The 19,359-nt window shown below is 50.7% G+C and overlaps 8 protein-coding genes across 8 annotated transcripts; 6 read left to right on the forward strand and 2 right to left on the reverse strand.

The window, feature by feature from the left end:
- Nucleotides 1-1,055: 1,055 nt before the first annotated feature.
- Nucleotides 1,056-3,217, forward strand: M437DRAFT_86133 (uncharacterized protein; the record flags this gene model as incomplete). The annotated part of the gene is made up of 3 exons (XM_041028402.1): nt 1,056-1,974; nt 2,031-2,504; nt 2,553-3,217. The coding sequence occupies 3 exons, from the start codon at nt 1,056-1,058 to the stop codon at nt 3,215-3,217; spliced, it is 2,058 nt and encodes a 685-aa protein (XP_040878265.1).
- A 479-nt stretch (nt 3,218-3,696) lies between these two features.
- Nucleotides 3,697-5,034, forward strand: M437DRAFT_52400 (sulfide,quinone oxidoreductase/flavo-binding protein; the record flags this gene model as incomplete). Its single annotated transcript, XM_041022346.1, has 1 exon — nt 3,697-5,034. The coding sequence occupies one exon, from the start codon at nt 3,697-3,699 to the stop codon at nt 5,032-5,034; it is 1,338 nt and encodes a 445-aa protein (XP_040878266.1).
- A 375-nt stretch (nt 5,035-5,409) lies between these two features.
- M437DRAFT_86135 (uncharacterized protein) lies at nt 5,410-10,042 on the forward strand (the record flags this gene model as incomplete). Its single annotated transcript, XM_041028403.1, has 3 exons — nt 5,410-5,481; nt 5,567-9,954; nt 10,015-10,042. The coding sequence occupies 3 exons, from the start codon at nt 5,410-5,412 to the stop codon at nt 10,040-10,042; spliced, it is 4,488 nt and encodes a 1,495-aa protein (XP_040878267.1).
- Nucleotides 10,043-10,548: 506 nt separating this feature from the next.
- Nucleotides 10,549-11,177, reverse strand: M437DRAFT_19588 (uncharacterized protein; the record flags this gene model as incomplete). Its single annotated transcript, XM_041018990.1, has 2 exons — nt 10,549-10,583; nt 10,643-11,177. Coding segments are annotated over 2 exons (570 nt in total), but the record flags the coding sequence as incomplete, so codon positions are not given.
- A 686-nt stretch (nt 11,178-11,863) lies between these two features.
- Nucleotides 11,864-12,929, reverse strand: M437DRAFT_67615 (Ribokinase-like protein; the record flags this gene model as incomplete). Its single annotated transcript, XM_041024970.1, has 3 exons — nt 11,864-12,118; nt 12,168-12,368; nt 12,417-12,929. The coding sequence occupies 3 exons, from the start codon at nt 12,927-12,929 to the stop codon at nt 11,864-11,866; spliced, it is 969 nt and encodes a 322-aa protein (XP_040878269.1).
- A 246-nt stretch (nt 12,930-13,175) lies between these two features.
- On the forward strand, nt 13,176-13,997 carry M437DRAFT_52358 (CoaE-domain-containing protein; the record flags this gene model as incomplete). Its single annotated transcript, XM_041022337.1, has 1 exon — nt 13,176-13,997. The coding sequence occupies one exon, from the start codon at nt 13,176-13,178 to the stop codon at nt 13,995-13,997; it is 822 nt and encodes a 273-aa protein (XP_040878270.1).
- Nucleotides 13,998-14,230: 233 nt separating this feature from the next.
- On the forward strand, nt 14,231-16,844 carry M437DRAFT_76804 (uncharacterized protein; the record flags this gene model as incomplete). Its single annotated transcript, XM_041026687.1, has 9 exons — nt 14,231-14,900; nt 14,935-15,826; nt 15,866-15,929; nt 15,972-16,035; nt 16,069-16,263; nt 16,303-16,456; nt 16,490-16,612; nt 16,646-16,776; nt 16,810-16,844. The coding sequence occupies 9 exons, from the start codon at nt 14,231-14,233 to the stop codon at nt 16,842-16,844; spliced, it is 2,328 nt and encodes a 775-aa protein (XP_040878271.1).
- A 410-nt stretch (nt 16,845-17,254) lies between these two features.
- Nucleotides 17,255-18,323, forward strand: M437DRAFT_52569 (WD40 repeat-like protein; the record flags this gene model as incomplete). The annotated part of the gene is made up of 3 exons (XM_041022384.1): nt 17,255-17,306; nt 17,359-17,402; nt 17,460-18,323. 3 exons carry the CDS (start codon nt 17,255-17,257, stop codon nt 18,321-18,323), a joined length of 960 nt encoding a protein of 319 aa, XP_040878272.1.
- Nucleotides 18,324-19,359: the final 1,036 nt, after the last annotated feature.

The raw sequence follows: 19,359 nt of genomic DNA on the forward strand, positions 1-19,359 counted from the left end.
CGTGAACAAACTCATCTACACCGCATGTACGAGAATTTGAGTGAAAGAAGATTGAAGATCTTCTTTCGGAGAGATCAAGAGCTATAAGCATTGCACAGTAACCTTCACGGATTCTATCGGCGCTCTTGACCGTCAAAGAGATAACCATGGGGACTTGATGACGGTTTCGACCACTGCTTCTTTTAGCCGTACTCCTTGTAACGTCAGCTTCGTAAGTGAAGCCCTGATATGGGGTCATCTTGCACTTGTAGGCGGCCAAGGCGATTCGCACTTTATAGTTACCAAAGCACTTAGCAGGTAGGACCCATCACCTCCAATCGTGTAGAGAATTAGAGGCAAAAGATAAGCAGAATATAGTTGAGTGATGACCAACCGAAAGCTCATAACTTCATGCTTGAAACTTTTGATATCACAGTACAAGTCGTTCAAGAGAAGGAGTGCCGTTTTGCTGCAAACGGTTTGGGGACATGACTTTTTGATATCTTCACTGTGGGGGTGTATCTTGGTAAGAAGACTTAAGGAGCCATCACTGTAAGTGAGCAATTTGCTTTCTACTGCTCTATCGGAGATAGAGCATAGAGTGAATGTGAAACTTTTTTTTAACTTGTCTGCTTGATTTTCCGTCATAAAGCAATCCTCTCAGTCAGCGCTGTCTTTCCGCATGCCATCTACGCATCAGTCTCGTCTTTTCGAAAGGGGTCTCAAGCCTCACTTGTTTCTTGTTTGATAGTCAGAGCTATCACTCCTCAGCAAGTCGGTAATTGGCGACCACTGCGAATGATCTCCGATGCGACTCACCACTACTGCAATCACCATCACTACGACTGATCACAATTGTGACTACTCGCCGCCAACTTCCCATTGCTCATCCCATCAACAAGCACTATTCGTTTGTCCAACTATTGCTTCGGTATGTGATTACTTATTGTGCCTTCTTCTAACATTTGTCAACTTCACTCTTTATGCCACCCTTGCTGACCTTGGCTGCAGCGCTGAAGCGCACAAATACATCAATACCTTGACGATCTAGAAGAAAGGCGACCAGCATTCCCAAGATGTCGTTACCCTTCGACCCGGCACAAGAGGCCCTCGACGGCGCGAATCTGATCATGACTATCATGGGAGGCATAACGAGAAACATAACACAACTTCAGCAAAGGATCGAAAACTTCGGCAACGATCTTAGAACCGCTCGAGAGGAAACTTCAACTGCTCGCGAAGAAGCTCGTTCAGCGCGTGAAGAGCTCGTGTCAGCACTTCAGGAGATCCAGGGCCTGTATTCTCAGTTGGATTCTGAGAAGGAGTCCAACAGATCGTTGCGCCAAAGACTTCGCGATCTTGGAGACAACTTTGCAAGCTTTCAGAATACCTTCAGAGCAGGCTATGAAGTGTTTTCCACGGTCTACCAAAAAACACAGGAACTCGTCTTCGATACTAACGATACCACAATTGACGCATCTGAAGCTGCGCAGACGCTCGCTGCTCAGACCGCCGCTACTGCAAGCCCTACGGAATCGCTATTGACGTCCTCGTCTGCTCCGGTTGGTTCGGCTCCTACGTCTCCTACATCCAACTCCTCGTCGCTGGCTGAAGCTCCAACTCCGTCAGCTTCAGCTGAGTCGACCCTTTCGACCATAGACACGAATTCTGCCGGCTCGGTAACACCTACCAAAGCTCAAGCCCCTGTTGTGGCAGCCGCTTCACGTAGAGTGGCCACAGTCGACTGTTACGCAATAGTCGCCGTTCAGAGTGAAGTATCAGGCGTGCAACTAGCAATACAAAGTACAGCATATAGCTCTTTGGTCACAAAGCCTGCTCAGAGATTCCGTCACAAGGCTTGGACGACCCAAGATCTCAGCGATAGTTTGAAGCAAAACCTCGACTCATTGAGACACAAAGACCTGAACAATGTCTCTCAAATTCTCCTTGAGTGTGTACACAGCGGTACTTCTGGTGTGATATATGAGGCTACCAGTAGGTTTTTACTTTGCGTTCCTTGATCTCAGCCGACCCAGCTAATCTGGCACCAGACAACGAACAGATCTGCGGAATTACTATAACTGCGACAAACTTGGCGGTTCAGATTGGCGAGAACCACGAATACATGAAGTTATTGGCCGACCAACACAAGAGTGGATATGTTTGCCCATCAGCCGTCATCTTGACTTCATCAGGAGAGCTGGCCAGCCAGATGTACACCACTTTCGCGTCATTCGTCAGAGGAAATGGCAATAAGCGCTCGGTCATCGATTCCATAAAAGTTGTTCAAAGCAGGGGTGGAGATGGCAAAAGCGTCAGCCTTGCCGATTTGAAAACCAACCTTCCCACCATTCTTGTGTGTACTCCTGGTCGGCTGGCACATCTCATTGAACAGTCCAAGTTCAAGGCACGTCTCTTACATCTACTCGTCGTCTGTCAAGGCCCAAGTCTTGCCTCAGCAGAATTGGCCGACAAGATGCAGAACATCGTTGCTTGGGCTAGGTGCGAGCGGCCGAGATCAACTGGTACAAGGCCAGCTTCTACACCTGCCCCTTGCCCACTGACTACGATAGTTTTGAGTCGCAGCTTCGAAAGGGACTCTACGTTGCACCAAGAACTCAAGCGACAATATCTCAACAAGTTCATTCACACCATCAACGTAAAAAAATGGCTTCTTGGTAAGCACGCCCTTCTTGCTTTCAGAGGCGAGATCAAAGTGCAGGTTTGCGCTTTCAATGTCCCTGAGCGCTCAAAACACTTCATCGAGAAGATCCTACCCCTTCACCGAAACGAGAATATCCTGTGCATGGAGTTTTCTCAAGACCGTGCCGCAGAGTTTGCCTCCCAGTGTCACAAGCTTGGAGTGACAGGCCAGGTTTTCACAACAGAAAGCGACAATTCGAAGACGATGCAGCAATTCCGCAACGGACAATGCAAGATCATGTTCACGACACCTGCAGGCTTTGAAGGTATTCACTACAGAAACACCAAGACCGCCGTGATCTTCGGATCTCCGTGTGAAGGCCTTTACACCAATGCGGATGGCAGTGTTCGGCCAGGGGTGTACAACCGACGTACTGATCTCTTGCGCGCGGCTATCGAAAGTGTTGGACAAGCTGGGCAGGAGGCCAAGGTCTACATCTTTGTGGGTCAGGGCACTGGACAGTCGGTGAAAGACGATATTGCTAAGGTTTTACGTGAGGCTGGACATGAGGTTCCCAGAGTACTCAAGCCGTGAGCCAGCGCTTTTGACCCCTGGATTTGATGACGGTAATAAGTAGTAACAGACGGGACCGAATTGGGGACATCTCTCAGCGGATCGAGATAGATAGCAGGCCACACGAAAGACGACTGAGAGACATTGGTCTCTCGCTCGTCCTTACATCGTTGGGTACCGCATTGAGCTTTGTATCCAATTTTTTTGCAACATTCATGTCCAGCAATGTCAGTCCCTTAGTCTCTTTGTACGGAGTGTTGGTGTCACGCAAGGATCAGGCGAGGTCTGATGTTGCGCGAGTCAGTTGTCGAAGGCGTGATCGCTGAGAAAAAAGCTTTGACGCCACCGTCCCGCGAAGTCACCCTGTCCACACTGAGGATGGTAAGCACGCGCGACTTCGGCGATTTCAGATCCTCCCTTTCTTCTCATACATCTGACGTGCGTGTGTGTGTTTCATTCTTCGATCTTTACTTTGTTTATACCCAGGAGTTCCAGGAGCAATGCATAGAGTAGCACTTTCTGCTGGCCGTTCGGTCAACGCTGCCAGCAAGATCTCAAGTTTGAGAACCTTTGCATCGGTGAGCTCTGCCACCAGAAACCACAAGGTTGTTGTGGTTGGTGGTGGATCTGCCGGTCTGGCAATCAGTCATCAGTTGCTTCGTACTGGAAAATTCACACAAGACGACATTGCCATTGTTGACCCTGCGGCCTACCATGATTATCAGCCTGGATGGACACTAGTTGGTGGTGGTCTCAAGACAAAGGAGGAGTTGAGAAAGCCCATGAGCAGTCTTGTGGACTCAAAGCTGAAGCTGTACAACCAAGGAGTCAACACATTCGCTCCCGAGGAGAACCTGGTCACTCTTAGCAATGGCGACAAAGTAGGTTACGAGAACCTGGTTGTGGCACCTGGTATCGGCATCAAGTACGACAACATTAAGGGACTGCCTGAAGCACTGGCAGATCAGTCAATGCCTGTCTCGACTATTTACGGCTACGAGACTTGCGACAAAGTCTTCCGTAACATCAAGGAATTTCGTGGTGGTGAAGCCTTATTCACTCTGCCTACTGGCGTTGTCAAGTGTGCTGGTGCACCCCAAAAGGCAATGTGGCTTGCTCTGGATCACTGGAAGAAGGCTGGTCTCTACGATCCTAGCAATGTCGCCAACTCGCCTATCAAGATTAGCTTTGCAACTGCTCTTCCAGTAATGTTCGGTGTGCCCAAGTACAGCGCCACTTTGGAGGAGTTGCGCAAGCAGCGGGGCGTCGAGGCCATGTTCCAGCATGATTTGGTCGAGGTCAATGGCGACAAGGCTATTTTCACACGTCTAGATGGCAGCGAGGAGAAAGTGTCTAAGCGCTTCGACCTGCTCCACGTTGTCCCCAAGATGGGACCCCACGCTTTCATCAAGGACAGTCCTCTGGCAAACGCAGCAGGTTTTGTTGATGTCGAAGACGCCACTCTCCGCCACAAGAAGTTCGCCAACGTCTGGTCAGCAGGCGATGCATCTTCGCTGCCAACAGCCAAGACTGCTGCTGCAGTTACATCTCAGGCTCCCGTATTAGTTCAGAACATGCTTCAATCGATTGAAGGCAAGGAACTCAACGCCGCTTACGACGGATACACTTCTTGCCCTCTTTTGACCGAGTACGGCAAGGTTCTGCTTGCTGAGTTCAGGTACGGTGGACAGCCCAAGGAGACATTTGCCAAGTTCGGAGTTGATCAAACTGTTCCTCGTCGCGCTTTCTACCACCTCAAGAAGGACTTCTTCCCCTGGGTTTACTACAACAACATGGTCAAGGGTACTTGGGGTGGCCCAAAGGGCTGGGTCTGGTAAAAACACAACTGGCCCTCTCAACACTGATTTTGAATCCTTGTACCATTTGCATTGCTGGAGATTGGACTGGGTCGAAGCGACCAGGCATCGGATTGTGTATACAAAAGGGATAGACAAAAGCTACGGAGTTCATAGGCATCAGATATGAGAATCTATCTTCACAGTTAGATGCGACCTCGTTGACGAAAAGAGTTGGCCTACTTCAGCGAGGGTTCTTTGTTTGTGAAAGTAGCACAAAAGTGCACAACTCTGTGACGTGGGTTCACAAAAACGGCGACGCGTCTGCGACACGTTGGGAGATAATTGATCGCGTCGCCGCCACAAGCACTTTACGAGCACCTGCAGCTGTCGATGAGGCTGAATGCGGAGAAGGCAATGGCGAGCCAGGATCAAAACAGTCTCGAAAGCGAGCACGGCATATCCTTATTGCACGAGAAAATATTGCAAGTGAGTGGGTGGTTGTCACGGCTCTAGGCAGTCTATGCGATCGGCGACCAGGATATGCAGCGCGGCGACTAACAACGACGTGCAGGAGAACAAGCACAACCTCTTTGCTCTGACCCAGCCATCGCAGAGGCCAAACGATGCGCCAAATGCTCACCCTCGCCCTCGCCACTTATCCAACACAAAGATTCAGCGGATGAGACCGTCGTCCACCGCTCCTGCCGTGTCAACCGTCCTGGACATGGACTCGACAGATCAACAACATGCTACTCCTTCGCTAGTCAAGCACACCACATTCCATGGCTTTCCTCTTCCGCTTGACCTCGATGGCGACACTCAACCAATGCCCTCGCAGTTCTACAAGAACTTCACCAGCGGTCTTGGAACTGAAGACAACACTCAACTTGACGATGAGACCGCCCCAGACACCGAACAAGAGACGCCTCAGATCGATTTGATGCAACACTGGCAACGACCCACCTACCACGAGCTCTCTAGCGACGAAGAAGAGGAGAGAGACGAAGGGCAGTACTTTTTGAGTTCCGTCGCAAGGCCTACCTTTCCCAAAACTCCCGCAACTGCTGGCCGCAAACGCAACCACCGAGGAGATGTTATACCTTCTACCACGAGCACAAAAACACCAGGTTCGGGCGGTATGTCAGCTTTCGCTTTTGGCAATGCTCCGCCCTTGACCAGCACTCAGCTGTTCCAAGCTACACAATCGCCTTCAAGCCCGGTCCCCGATGTTCCAAGGAGCGACCCAGTATTGAGCCGACCAAGTCCCAACATCAGACAGAGTTCGCCTGGACAGAATCTGGCTTTCTCTTCGCCTTTGAAGGGTTTGGCACACAGCCCCAGTCGATCAGTCAACATGGCAGGCAGATTGAGCAGGCCAGGTACAAGAGACGGTCTTTTTCAGAACAACAATTCCCTCATGGCTGGGCTCGAGAACAGAGGCGAGAACGAATGGGAATATCATGACCGTGAAGGAGTCAGCCTGGATGACGATGTCCATGACAGCCCAGGGAGCGAGTCGATGGATGAGTACGACGAGTTTGCGCAGTCAATAAGAATCAGTCAGCGACAAGCGTCGTCTTCACCTCAACCCGACCAGTCCGACGAAGAGAATGACCAGGTCGAGTCTTCAAGCCGTACCTCGACACATTCCAGTCAGCACAACCTGGATATCGACATGCTCAACGCCTCCCTCCCATCGGGTCGTCAACAGAGCTCACACCAGTTACCAACCACACAGATGCTAGGCCAAGATGCTGACCCTTCTGATTATGCTGTTGCCGATTCACAGCCCACTCGACATGACGAGACTCAACTCCCACCTCCTCTAGTCGAGCCTTCTTCCATGTCATCTTTTGTTCCTGGCTCTTATCCCCTGAGCCAAACAACACAGCGCTTGAACGCCTTGAAGCGCGATGCTGCAGACTCATCATCCATCCCAAAGCCTCCACCGACAACTAGCCAAGTTGCTCCTCACACCCAGAACCGTCTACCGAGTAGTCCTCCTCAACTCCCTGTCGTGTCTGAAGAGATCGAACAAGAAGAGGCTTTGGAGTTGTTGGACCAGTCTCGACCCCACGATGGCCGTAAAGGCGTATCATCACCATTGCCAGAGACACGACCCGCTCCTTCTCAGAGGACTAAGGAATTGAGAGAAGTTGAGCACAATCAAAGCTCTGCTGTTCCCGACACCGACCCAGCAGACGAGAATCGTTCTTCCGATCAACATCAAAATCCCCCTATCGATGCAACAATCAGACAGCAATCGCTTTCGAAATCGAATGCGAGCACAGACAAGGATGTCTCTCTTGCTGTTCCTAATACTTCGCAATTTGAGAAGCATCGTGCGAGCCAGTTGCAGACTCAAAGTCAAGTTCAAAGTTCATTGTCGAGTACTGAAAGTCCGCGCAAGGCCGCTGGCATCCTCAACTTTGCAGATATCGCCACAGATCCTACACCTCCCAACGCTGTTTCTAACAAGGACCTCGACATGAATATCGATATACTCTCGAACGACGATCACGATTTCATGGACATCATGACATCGCCACCTGCGAAGAAGATGCGCCTCTATGGAAAGAAAGCAACAGTGTTGGGAAGGACGAGGTCCAAGGCAGACGACAAAAGCCCGGCCAAGCCGCAAGCTACCATCAAAAGTCCGGTCAAATCCGTTGCCAGGACGGTCACCTTTCATGACAATATTGTACCAGAAGACAAGCATGACAATGTCGCTGAAGTTGCCATAAATACTGCGGACTCTCCCCAACCCGCCAATCAGCCTGAATTGAAACATTCAGAGACAGCAAGCACCATTGATCCCAACTCGCAAACTCATGAGCCGGTCGAAACACCACTCACAAAGTCACCGGAAGAAACTCACAAGCCCTCGACGGGACGGGTTGTTGCAGAATTGCCAAACAGAGCTGGCGACACAATGCAAGTCGAAGCGGCGATAGACGTTGGAAAGCAAAAAGATAGTGTACATCCACGTCAACCCACGCCAACTGAGGACCAAGGTCAATCGACACCACCTTCTGCTAGGAAACGAGAGCAAGCTTGTGCATCTGCGGCGACAAAGGCACGCGAGACCATGCTAGCTCGTAACTCAGTCGAAGTAAAAACTCCCATTAACAAGGGCAGTCCAGGAAAACTCGTACGGCCAAAACGGAGGATGTCCGAACAAAGTCCATTGCGAACGCCTTTCTCCAAAAGGCACGAGACTGTAAAGGCACCAAGGTCAAAGCTTTCACATGCGCAGCGCATCTCACCAAATAGTTGTCCCCAACAAGAAAGAGCGATGGCGCCAGCAGATTCTGTTCTCCAGGCCGAGGCTGCTTCGGAAACTCCAACGACTTTGACTGAGCAAGCAGACGTTACCACTGACGTGTCTATGACTGACGCCGCTTCAGAGCAGAACAATAGCCATGATGAGACTATCGCACCAAGCGCTGAAGTCACTCAACCTGACAGAGTCTTGGCTCTGTTCAAAGGTACTGGACAAGCATACTACCCAGCTACATGCCTGGGGGCAGCAACCCTTGATGGCCTCAAACTACGCATTAGGTTCGATGATGGCACGATCACTCAGCTTGATTCATTCTTAGTACGCCGCCTTGATCTGCGACGTGGTGACCAGGTTAAGGTTGATTTGCAAGGCATGCGTAGTAAAATTTATGTCGTCGTTGGCTTTCAGGACAGAGTTGAGAACGCTGAGCCTGAGTCTTATCCCAAGACTGATGTTCATGGGTTTGAGACATTGCAGCTGGTGGTCAAAGATCGAGATAGTGTATCGGCACTGCCTCGAGAAGGATCTGCAACATTGCTGAGAGTGCCTATCACAAGCGCCTACCTTACACAAACGATGTGGGTTCGTTTCGAAGGTAGAAACTACCTTCCTTCCACAGCAAGCATGACAACCATTGCTACTGGACATTCATCACGTCCGCAGACACCAGTGCCTCAGAACACTACTCTCGCAACGCCAGCCTCGAGATCTAGAAGAGGCACGGTGACTTCGATACATACATCAACAATTGCTTCAGTGCGGGCTCTGGCACGACCAGAGTTTGCCTCGCCACTTCCAAGTCGTCGTGGGATGTTCTCTGGTATGGCTTTTGCAGTATCTTACAGCGCAGACTCACCTGAGAAGAATCGCGTTCTCGAGCTTATCCAAGCTCACGGTGGTCTGACATTAGAGAAGGGCTTTGACGAACTTTTTTCCGTCAAGGACCTCGACGACTTCCCTGAGGATACGCACGCAGTATCATCCTCTGCGACTAATGATACTGATGCCTTGGTTCTCTCGACTCGTGCTCAAACTCTAGGCTTCGTCGCTCTGATTGCAGACAAGCATTCTCGTAGAGCCAAATATGTCCAAGCGCTTGCACTTTCACTGCCGTGTCTGTCAGGCCGCTGGATTCTCGACTCGATTGCTTCAGCGACACCTCTACCCTGGACTAAATATCTCCTCCCAGCTGGAGAATCTGCATTCCTCTCTGGTGCAGTGCGCAGCCGTACTCTCTCGCCTTATCTCCCGACCACGACTAAGCTAGCACAAACTATTCAAGATCGAGAAAAACTACTCCAAGGCGGTAGAGTTCTTCTGGTCAACGCAGGAGCAGGCGGCAGAAAATGGGAAGCCAGACGTGCTTACGCGTTTCTGACCGTCGCTCTGGGTGCTAGTGTCGTCCGCAGAGTTTCTGGTCTTGACTCTGCCAAGCGCATTCTCGACGCAGAAGATGGATGGGAATGGGTGTACGTCGAAGGCGCCATCGAAGAAGCAGAAAATATGCTCTTCCGAGATGGTAGTGTCGAAGGCACAGGCATTGCGAAGAAGGGACGCAAGAGGAAGAGAGAGGATGAAGGGAAAGAGAAGATGGTCGCGATTGGCCGTGATGGAAAGGTCAAGATCGTTGGCGATGAGTTCATAGTGCAGAGTTTGATTCTGGGCGACTTGATGCTGTAACAGTGAATGTTGAATTAAGCGTGGCGTTGGAGGATGGATTAGGATTGGTCTATTAGGCCTTCGAGTGGCGCTACCACCAATTAGCTGAATCAAACTTATTCACCGCAAGGCTTGTTGGCAGCCTATACATAGATGCAAGAGCCCCACCTCGCAATTTACAAATCAACAGAGATGGCAAGTAATATGCCGGTTGAACCCGTCGGAAAGAGCGCATAAGTCGGTCCTGCCTTCAATATGCTCAAGCGAAGAGTGGTAACAACCATGTGAGATCTTCGATCTTGTTGTATTCCCGCAACCTGGTCCTGTCTGCTATCAGGGTACTATCGGCACATCTCGTGTTAATATGTATTGACCAAAGTGGTACATCAAAAAGGATGTATTGACCATAGAGAGCGCGGAGGCATAACCATGTTCTATATATGTACTTGCTTTCATAACGAAATCTTTCAAAGTGATGCGAGATAAAGGAATACGTCAAGCGGAAATGGCCAAATGTGTGTTTCCGACTGTACAACGAGGCTCCGAGCTTTTTCCAAATGTGTTTTGGGCTTCCCTCTCAATCAGCAACCATGCTTAGCGAAGTACTGCTTCTCTGGCTTCTTCGTGTTTCGCAGCTGCCCGCAAGCTATGTTTTCGCCAGTCAGTCACCCGAACAAGAGTTGAGCGGAGTTTTATGATGCGTACTCGCATGCCATTCTTCCTCACTTTCATGTTCGTGAAAGTTACACACGTTGGCACAGCAAGGACACCCAGGATGTCTGTTGACCTTCGCTCGAGCTTCGCTTTGTACGACCTCACAGAGAAACGTACGGTGAATTGTGATCTCTAGAGAACTGATAGGGTCGTATATATCGTCCTCGGGCTTCCAGTGGTTCGCATAATAGTCAACCGTACGCCTGCGATATGGAGAATTGCTTGGGAGATGAGACATGACCACGCCCACTTCACGGTATCTTTCCATTCTCCCTTTCTCGGTCATGATTTGGCGACGGAGAGCTAAGATGTCAACCAAATCAGCAAAGATGTAAAGCTTCACACGATCTTCTCGTTCCCATGGTTGAAGCTCGAGTTTGCCGGTGGATATCCAGTTGATGAACACGTGAAGTTGCTTGCCGGAGAGGTCGACACGGAAGATCTCCTGACTAGCTTCGGCAAATCGGCCATTCAACGCTGCAGCGTAGTAGTGTGAGAAATAGCATAGTAGTGCTTTGTTGACAGATTGCACAGTACCGTGAACGGATCGAAGCTGTATCGTGCCGGATGATCTCATCTTTATATGGCTTCCTAGTATCAGTGGGGGCCCATCGACGACACACTGAAAGTAGCTTACTCTACTATCTGTTTAGACCAGGAATTTCTGCCCCAGTCATCTCGTTGTACCATACTGGTCGACTTCTTCAGCGATGGAGTAAGCAATTCGAGGTTGAGCGGGACGATCTGGGATTGGGTCGGAAAAGCAAGCTTGTGTAGTCGAGACTCGGAGGTATGAAAGTCGGGAAGTTCACGATCCGGTAACGAGCATGTGCTGTAAGCTGACTTTCCAACATTATAACGTTATGTGTGTCAACCCGCTCCGAACCAGACGTGTTGACCTATGTCTCACTTGGCTTTGTTCGGCCTATCAAGTTTTGTCGTGGCTCCAGGCAGCAAACATGTTAGGGTCACGAGTCTCGTCCCAGAAGAAACTTGATGTCTTGTCTCGAAGGGTTTGCGGAGACAAGAGTTCTTTCCGGTTTGTCGTGAAACTTGAACAGGAACAGATGGCCTAAAGTAGGCCAGGTGCTCCCAGACTGGATGTTGGTGCCTCACCAGCATTTGATGAATGGGGACTTCCTCGCTCGAGTTTGTATTTGTGATTGTCGACTACATGATAAGTTCTTGGGTTCGATCAGATCTTGGACGAAGCTAAATGGTTGATTGTAACTCGTTGAACCAGGGAATAGCAGCCATGGCTCCAGGTTTCTCCACAGTACGTGCTGCAGCGGAGTTGGCGAATTCTATTATCTTCTGGGGAGCTTCAGGAGTCTTGCCTCCATTCTTTGCAATCTCAACAGCGAGACCCCCAACAAAGGTGTCACCAGCGGCGGTGGTGTCGACAACCTTCGCCTTGCGACCAGGTGTGTGTCCCGAACCTCGAGACTTGGTTGAGTGATAAACGCCCTAATCTCTATGTCAGCGTTGATTGACAAAGCATTCACGGTTCCTGTACCTTGGCTCCAAGAGTAATGACGACCATGTCGGGAACACCACGTTTAAAGAAGGCCTCGCAGATTTCTGGCAGATCTTCGTCCTTCAGCTCTTCTTTGGCTTCCCGGAGGATGTCCGCTTCGCTCTCGTTCATGATCAGGCAGTCGATGTACTGATACAAATCCTCGGGCAACTTTTGTGCGGGTGCTGGATTCATGATGACCTGATCAGACGTCAGCATGTAACTTTGGTCAATAGCAGGTGGCCATACATATTTGCCCTTGGAGTGAGCAAGCTTGATATTGTGCACGACTTGAGCAAGAGGCATCTCCAGTTGGAAAACCACGACGTCTGCATCTTCAGGCACCAAGTCCTTCACTTCTCCAGCTCCAGAGAAGTTGGCGTTCGGGCAGAAGAGAATTCGATTTTCGCCAGTCTTCTCCTCAACAATGATATTGGCAATTCCAGTCTTCTGACCGGCAACTTTTTGAATATGAGTGGTATCAATGAAGGTATCCTTCATAGCAGAAATGAAATCTGAACCGAACGAGTCTTCACCGACAAAGCCGACCATGCTGACCTTGATGGGTGTGCTATCGGCAGGAGTTGAACCATCACTGTTGCGAGATAGTCTGGCACATGCTACCGCTTGGTTTGCACCCTTTCCGCCAAAGCCAGTATCCGAAGAACTGGCTTCAAGTGTCTCACCTCCTGCCGGCACGCGAGGAGTGCGGGTAATGAAATCAATGTTCAACGAACCGATCACAGCGATTGAGCCCGGCATTGTCGATGATTGAAATGCTCGATGAGCCTTGTTGTATTGGGTGAATGTTCTTTGAGATGCCACGTAGCAAGGGAGATGTTGATTGACTATAGAATTGCATTCTCGAAACGGAAGGAAGGCCGAGACCAAGAAAGCACGACGCACGCCAAGACTGAAGCTCAGTTCCGAGGTCTCCTGCCAGAACATCTACTCTGCTTGTTCTTGTCATTGCGTACAAGACCAAAGCATTATTCTATAGACACCAAGATGCTCCTCCTCGGTCTCACCGGCAGTATCGCCACTGGCAAGTCTACCGTCTCGAGAATCCTATCAGCGCATCCATACTCGCTACCTATCGTCGACGCAGATCTGATTGCACGTCAGGTCGTCGAACCAGGAACAGCCGGCTATAGCAAAATCGTCTCGCACTTTGGTCCATCAACACCTGATCTCTTGCTTCCGGCAGACCCCTCTACAGGTGGTGAGAACGGACCGAATGGCAAAGGCAGACCGCTCAACCGGCCAGCGCTAGGACGTCGAGTCTTTGGTGAGGGTAAAGAGTCGGATAGGAAGGTTCTGAACAGCATCGTGCACCCGGCTGTCCGTCGCGAAATCTACAGGCAGATGCTTCAAGCATACCTCAAAGGCCACTGGGCCTGCGTCTTGGATATACCCTTGCTCTTCGAGAGTGGTTGGGAGCCGCTCTGTGGAACCATCATGGTGGTAGCAGTCAAAGATGCTGAGATTCAGATGCAGAGGCTACTTGCTCGGGATGCGCATCTGACTGAAGAGGATGCACGAAACAGAGTCGCCAGTCAGTGGGACGTCAGAGACAAGGCTGCGCGGTGCCTGCGCAGAGGAGAGAAGGCCGGAGTTGTTGTCTGGAATGATGGCGACCAGGAACAGCTGAGACGTGAGGTCGATAGAGTCATGGAAGTTGTCAGAGCGGGCTCTCCGTCCTGGTGGTCATGGTTACTCTTACTCTGCCCGCCGCTGGCTGTTGCTTCCGGATCTTGGAGCTATCTCAACGGCGTGTGGGCGAAGAAGAGCTGGGAGAATGAGAAGCTGAAAGAGAAGGCAAAGTTGTGATTCTCTCTTGCTTCTTTATCACAAATATCCTACTGCCCTGATGCCCTAATGATTATTGGAAGTTTGCTCTTACTGTTGACGCACTTCACTTTTGTGTGTTGTGCACTTTCCACTTCTGTCACCCAAACCACCAATTTTCCGCGTCTCATCTCATCACTGATTGCGGCCTCCACATCTCGTAAATTCTTACCATCATCTTCACCTTGACTTTTTTTTGGCCAGAGATCATCAACATGACTGGCAGCATCCAAGGTTCTGCAATTGACGACAGCTTCGAGACTCTTACCAATGCCCCGGACGCGTGGGTGTCTGGTCGCTATGCGGCACCGCCTCCAGTAGACTATCAACACTACGTCGAACCAGGAGACACACGCAGCGCTGTTGACGACAGGTGTTTCACAGAGTACGGAGCTGTTGAGCACACGCGATACGTCAGCAAAACATCAAGGCCATCAAAGCCTGATCTGAAGCACCGTCGATCGCGCCAGACATCAACCAAGCCGCCATCCCATGGAAAACGACGCCCTTCGCCCAGCTTCCGCATTCGCAGCAAGGACGGTGATAGCGTTGTCGTGAGCAACCCATTTGTGCTGCGCAAGCCATCTCGCCCTCAACCTCGCCGAGAATCAGAAACGTCCTCTCAGACAGATGACCGAAGTCATAACTCTTCGACGACAGCCGCTCACTCTCGTACCTTCCAGATCCGCATCAGAGGCAAGAATGGCGAGGAAGCTATACAGGAGATCAGAAGACCACTGCACTTTGCCTCGCAGTCTGGCGACGTTCGTGAGTCGCAAGTAACTACGCTTGTTGAAGACGCCTCAGGCCGGGAGGATGTAAAGTACTGGACTGCCAATCAGGCAGCATCCAGCCAGAAACACGACCAGAGACATAAGAACAAATGTATGCAGCTTTCAGTGTAAACTTCTAAACGCAGCGCTAACCAAGCCGCACACAGCAGGACAACCAACTCTCACCGATTTTGTTGTCGACTCGTCCACGACAATCTCTTCGATGGCTCATAGCTCTGTCAAGATGTCCGGGGCCCTCCCAAACTCTTCTCCTGCTCCAACCACAGACTCGTCCAGATCACGTCTACTGCCTCCAGAGAAGCCTGCTAGCTCTTTGCACGATTTTGGCATATCTGTCAGCAGACGTCCTAGTAAGAGCCCGTCACGTGCTATCTCGCGTCAGTCCAAATCATTTCCAGAAAGCTCATCCCCTACTTCTTCACAGAATGAGGTTATCATAGTCTCGGACGAGTCGGTGGAGGGTTCAGTAGTGACTCCGCCATCGTCTCTGTCGACACGTTGCATTGTATCATCTCGACCGATTTCTCCAATCACTTTCACCGAACCGCCTGAAGCAAATTCCGACTCTCACTCGTCATCCATCTCTTCCACTGTAACAGTCAACAATTCACCGTCCAGTGCGTCTGCCATTTCCCTCCCAAGAACCTCTCGCATGTCATCGAGCCGCGTCGTCACATTGAGTGAATCTTCGCAACAAGAACAGCAATATCAGGACGACTCTCGACCTGTCACCGTGTCACTGAGCAAGCAAAAAGGATCAAAGCAAGAGGCCTATTACAACTGGAAGGTTCCAAAAGACTCCTTGTACTCTATCTCGACAAAATGCTCACGACCCTCATCCTCGAGTCATGATTCTGTCGCTTCAGGAGAACTCACATCTGCATCATCCAAGGCTTTCAAGCACCATAAGGATGTACCCTCGCGCCGGACAGACGCAGAAAGTGATGCCTCACTCTTGGTTCGGTCCACGGGTCAACAAACATTACCTGAAGGATACAAACCACCTCCACGCTCTTTGTCGGTACATTCAGATAGCGCCATGAAGACCATCAATAGCCGCGTCCACGAAACCGTCTCGGAGAGGACACGAACATCTGGCCAGAGCCAATCGGCTCGATGCGTGCCATTGCCCTCGTCACGCTCATCTTCATCCAAATCAAAGGCAAGCCGACCATCAACGGCGACCACTCGACAGTCTACTCAGTTGGCTTCGCGAAAGTTAGTAGGTGAAGATCAAGAGTGGAACAATCCATCCCCAGAAGCAGCAACCGCCGAATGGATAATCGACGAGCATTCTGAGCGGCCTGCTTCTCACTATACAGGACCAGAAGTCGACGAATGGGGACAAGCTGCGGAATGGGAACAACCGTCAACGTCTTCACATCACTCGAAGATGTCGCGAACATCAAGATCGCACAAACGCTCATCGCACAAATCTGTCTCTGCCAGCCATCGTATAAACGAAAGCCTCAAACAAGGATACAACGAGCAAGGGTTCTGGACGGACGAACAGAAGGGTTCTCAGAAATCGACCAGGTCCACATCACCGATCAACATCGAAGAAGACTTACTTCATTACCTGCCAGCGCCGTCTGATGATAACCGACTACCACCACCGATACCTATGCTTACTACCATATATGAAGAGTCAGAACACACGCGATCAACCCATGCGCCAAGCATGCTGACACCAGAGACTACACATTTCGCAAGACCAGGCGCGATCTCGCCACACCCCTTGAGCTCTGTTTCTTCGGCAGCCACAGCACGAAAGCCACCAACAAACGAACCGCAGCGATTGAAGTACCAGAAGCCATATGTGGAAAGCAAGTCGAGCTCGAGTGCCTCTTCAGGGGCACACGATAGCAATCAGAGCCGTCGAAGCTCGAGGCCGAGGATGCTGGAGGAAGGAGCTTACCGCTCCACAAAAGAAGCTGGTCGTAGCAGTAAAGAGGAAGTATCGCGAAGTGCACGATCTTCAAGAAGAAACCGCGAATCAGCAAAGGCGTCGGGCGGGGGCTGGAAATTTTGGTAAAGAAGGCTTAGTCTTTTTGCTTGAGGGTCAAGAACGCAAGTATTCTCTTTTTGAATTTTGTCAACTAGCTCGAATTCAACAAGGGCTGCTCGGTAAACGAAATATTGGTTCTTTGCAACCTTGCTTGGTGCGTGAATACTGCTACGATGCACGGCAAGTACGCTCGATGAAATGATTCCATCAAGTGCCTGGGTAGATGACCTACTACAATAAAACATGTCTGCTACTGTTAGGATACATCTTCATGGGACAGATGACAATGATATCTTCTGTTAATATTTCATGGCATAGGGATATGGGCTGCTCGGTCGTGGGGCCAGGGTTGTCGGACCAGCACGCGATGATGGGCGTATCTGCGGAGCTGGAGCTCAGCGTGCATCTTGTCCTCTGACATGTGAAGCAACGATGTGATGAGCGCGCAATTCCCTACACGACCCATATCGAGACTCACAGGGCACAATGGTAGGTTCATTCTGTGCTTTCCATAACCGCCTAGGCTAATGCGCACGTACAGGCCAAGTGCTCGCCCTCTGCTACAGCGCCGGAACAGGCCAATACGTACGTCTCGACACGACCACCCGCTACACGATCGCTCACGCCTGACCACCGTCGCAGCTCTTGACCGGCAGCACCGACCGACAGATCCGCCTCTTCAACCCTGCCACTGGCCTCGAAGTTCAGAGGTACAGCGCCCACGGCTACGAAGTGCACGATTTGAGCGTCGCCCAAGACAATGATCGCTTCATCAGTGTAGGCGGCGACAAGACCGTCTTTCTATGGGACGTTGCAACACACCAGACGTTGCGCCGATGGAGTGGTCACGCTGGCCGCATAAACGCTTGCGCCTTTGCTGGCGAAGGAGATTCTCTTGTGGTGACTGGGAGCTTTGATTCGACCGTCAAGATCTGGGATTGCAAACAACGGAGCGAGAAGCCCATCATGACGTTATCAGAGGCCAAGGATGCTGTGTCTTCTGTCTCTGTATCTGGTGCTGAGATCATGGCAGGCAGTGTGGATGGTAGGGTTAGATGTTATGATGTGAGGATGGGTGTTATCGACCAGGATGTGCTTGGTCATCCCATTACTTCCGTCACACCAACCGTCAACAATGATTCCTATCTCGCCAGCACCCTGGACTCGACCTTGCGCCTCATGGACAAAAGGGACGGCAAATTGCTGCAGGCGTTCCGGCAACCGGATTTCAAGAACGAGAACTACAGACTACGATCTACCCTGGCTGCAGGAGACAGTCTGGCCATCTCTGGTTCAGAAGACGGACACATATACGTCTGGGATCTGCTGACTGGCAACTTGAGCCACAAGCTCAAGCATTCTAACCCCGCTCTGACGGATGGGTCCAAAGCTGTTGTCTCCATGTCCTCGAAGAGAGATGTGGTGAACTCGGTAGCATGGAACCAGTTGAGAAAGGAGTGGGCTAGTGCTGGAGGGGATGGCAGTGTTGTCGTTTGGGGCACTTGAACATCGTCGAGTGACATTCTGCATCAATTTGCGTCGAAATCGGTTTGACCGATATTGCTTGTGACATCTCCGGTGCAAAATTCGTGAGCTCACCAGCTGACACATTCAGTGACTCTTTAGTGCTCTTCTCAATATTGAACATGAATCATACATCAGACGCACACCCAATCCGCTGGGCCCTACTTTCTTGCTTTGCCGATGACAACTACTCGTTCAATGTTCCCTGAGTCATTCACTTCTCAAGTCCAAACCCTGAGCTGAGCACGCAACTGCCTATTCGAGCGTGGTGCGCTGGATGTCTGGGACTCTGGGTACTGCTCGGTGGGGTTCACCTATTACGGCATACGATCCAGCACCTTGGCAGATTTGCTTGTGCGCACCACATACACGAACAGCCGAATGAGCTCGCTAGGGCAATATATGATTGACATGCCTCTCACACACCCGACAGGCAGGTAGCCAGCCAAGACGTTTGACGAGGCTTGCATCATTAAAGAAGATCGATCTTCACGCAATGTACAATACGAATTCCTGCATTGCAGCGAAGATCAATCCTTGAGGAAGAGGCTGGAATGTGTTTTGTTTTCGGCGTATCATCGAAAGCGCAGATTGCTCTTGTTGAGCGCAGGGTTCTCTAGGGCCCAAGGTCTTGGATACTGCATTGATACGGTTCTTTCTATCTTGGTGGCAAATTCAACGTGCATGAGGGCTGTAGCACTCTTTGTATGGTCAGTAGTTATGGCGGCGGGCTGGAAAGGTGTTACCAAATTCGAATAGAGCAGTCTGCAAGCCATGTGGTGACCGATACTTGTAGATGTCTCGCTACCCTGTTTTCTTCTCTGGTTCACCTGCCTGCTTCAGCCTAGAGGCTTCGCTCCATCACGCGATGCGGCAGTTCGAATGAGCATGATGATGGTCCCACGAGCCAACTATTCTGTACAGGCGCGCCTAGCCGACAAGAGATCCTCCATCTCCATCCAAAACCAGCCATTGCCGAGCGCACACGTTCTTAGATGTACCTTGATCCTTCGTTAAG

This window comes from Aureobasidium melanogenum (assembly GCF_000721775.1).
Source record: "Aureobasidium melanogenum CBS 110374 unplaced genomic scaffold scaffold_16, whole genome shotgun sequence".
Taxonomy (NCBI): Eukaryota; Fungi; Ascomycota; class Dothideomycetes; order Dothideales; family Saccotheciaceae; genus Aureobasidium; species Aureobasidium melanogenum.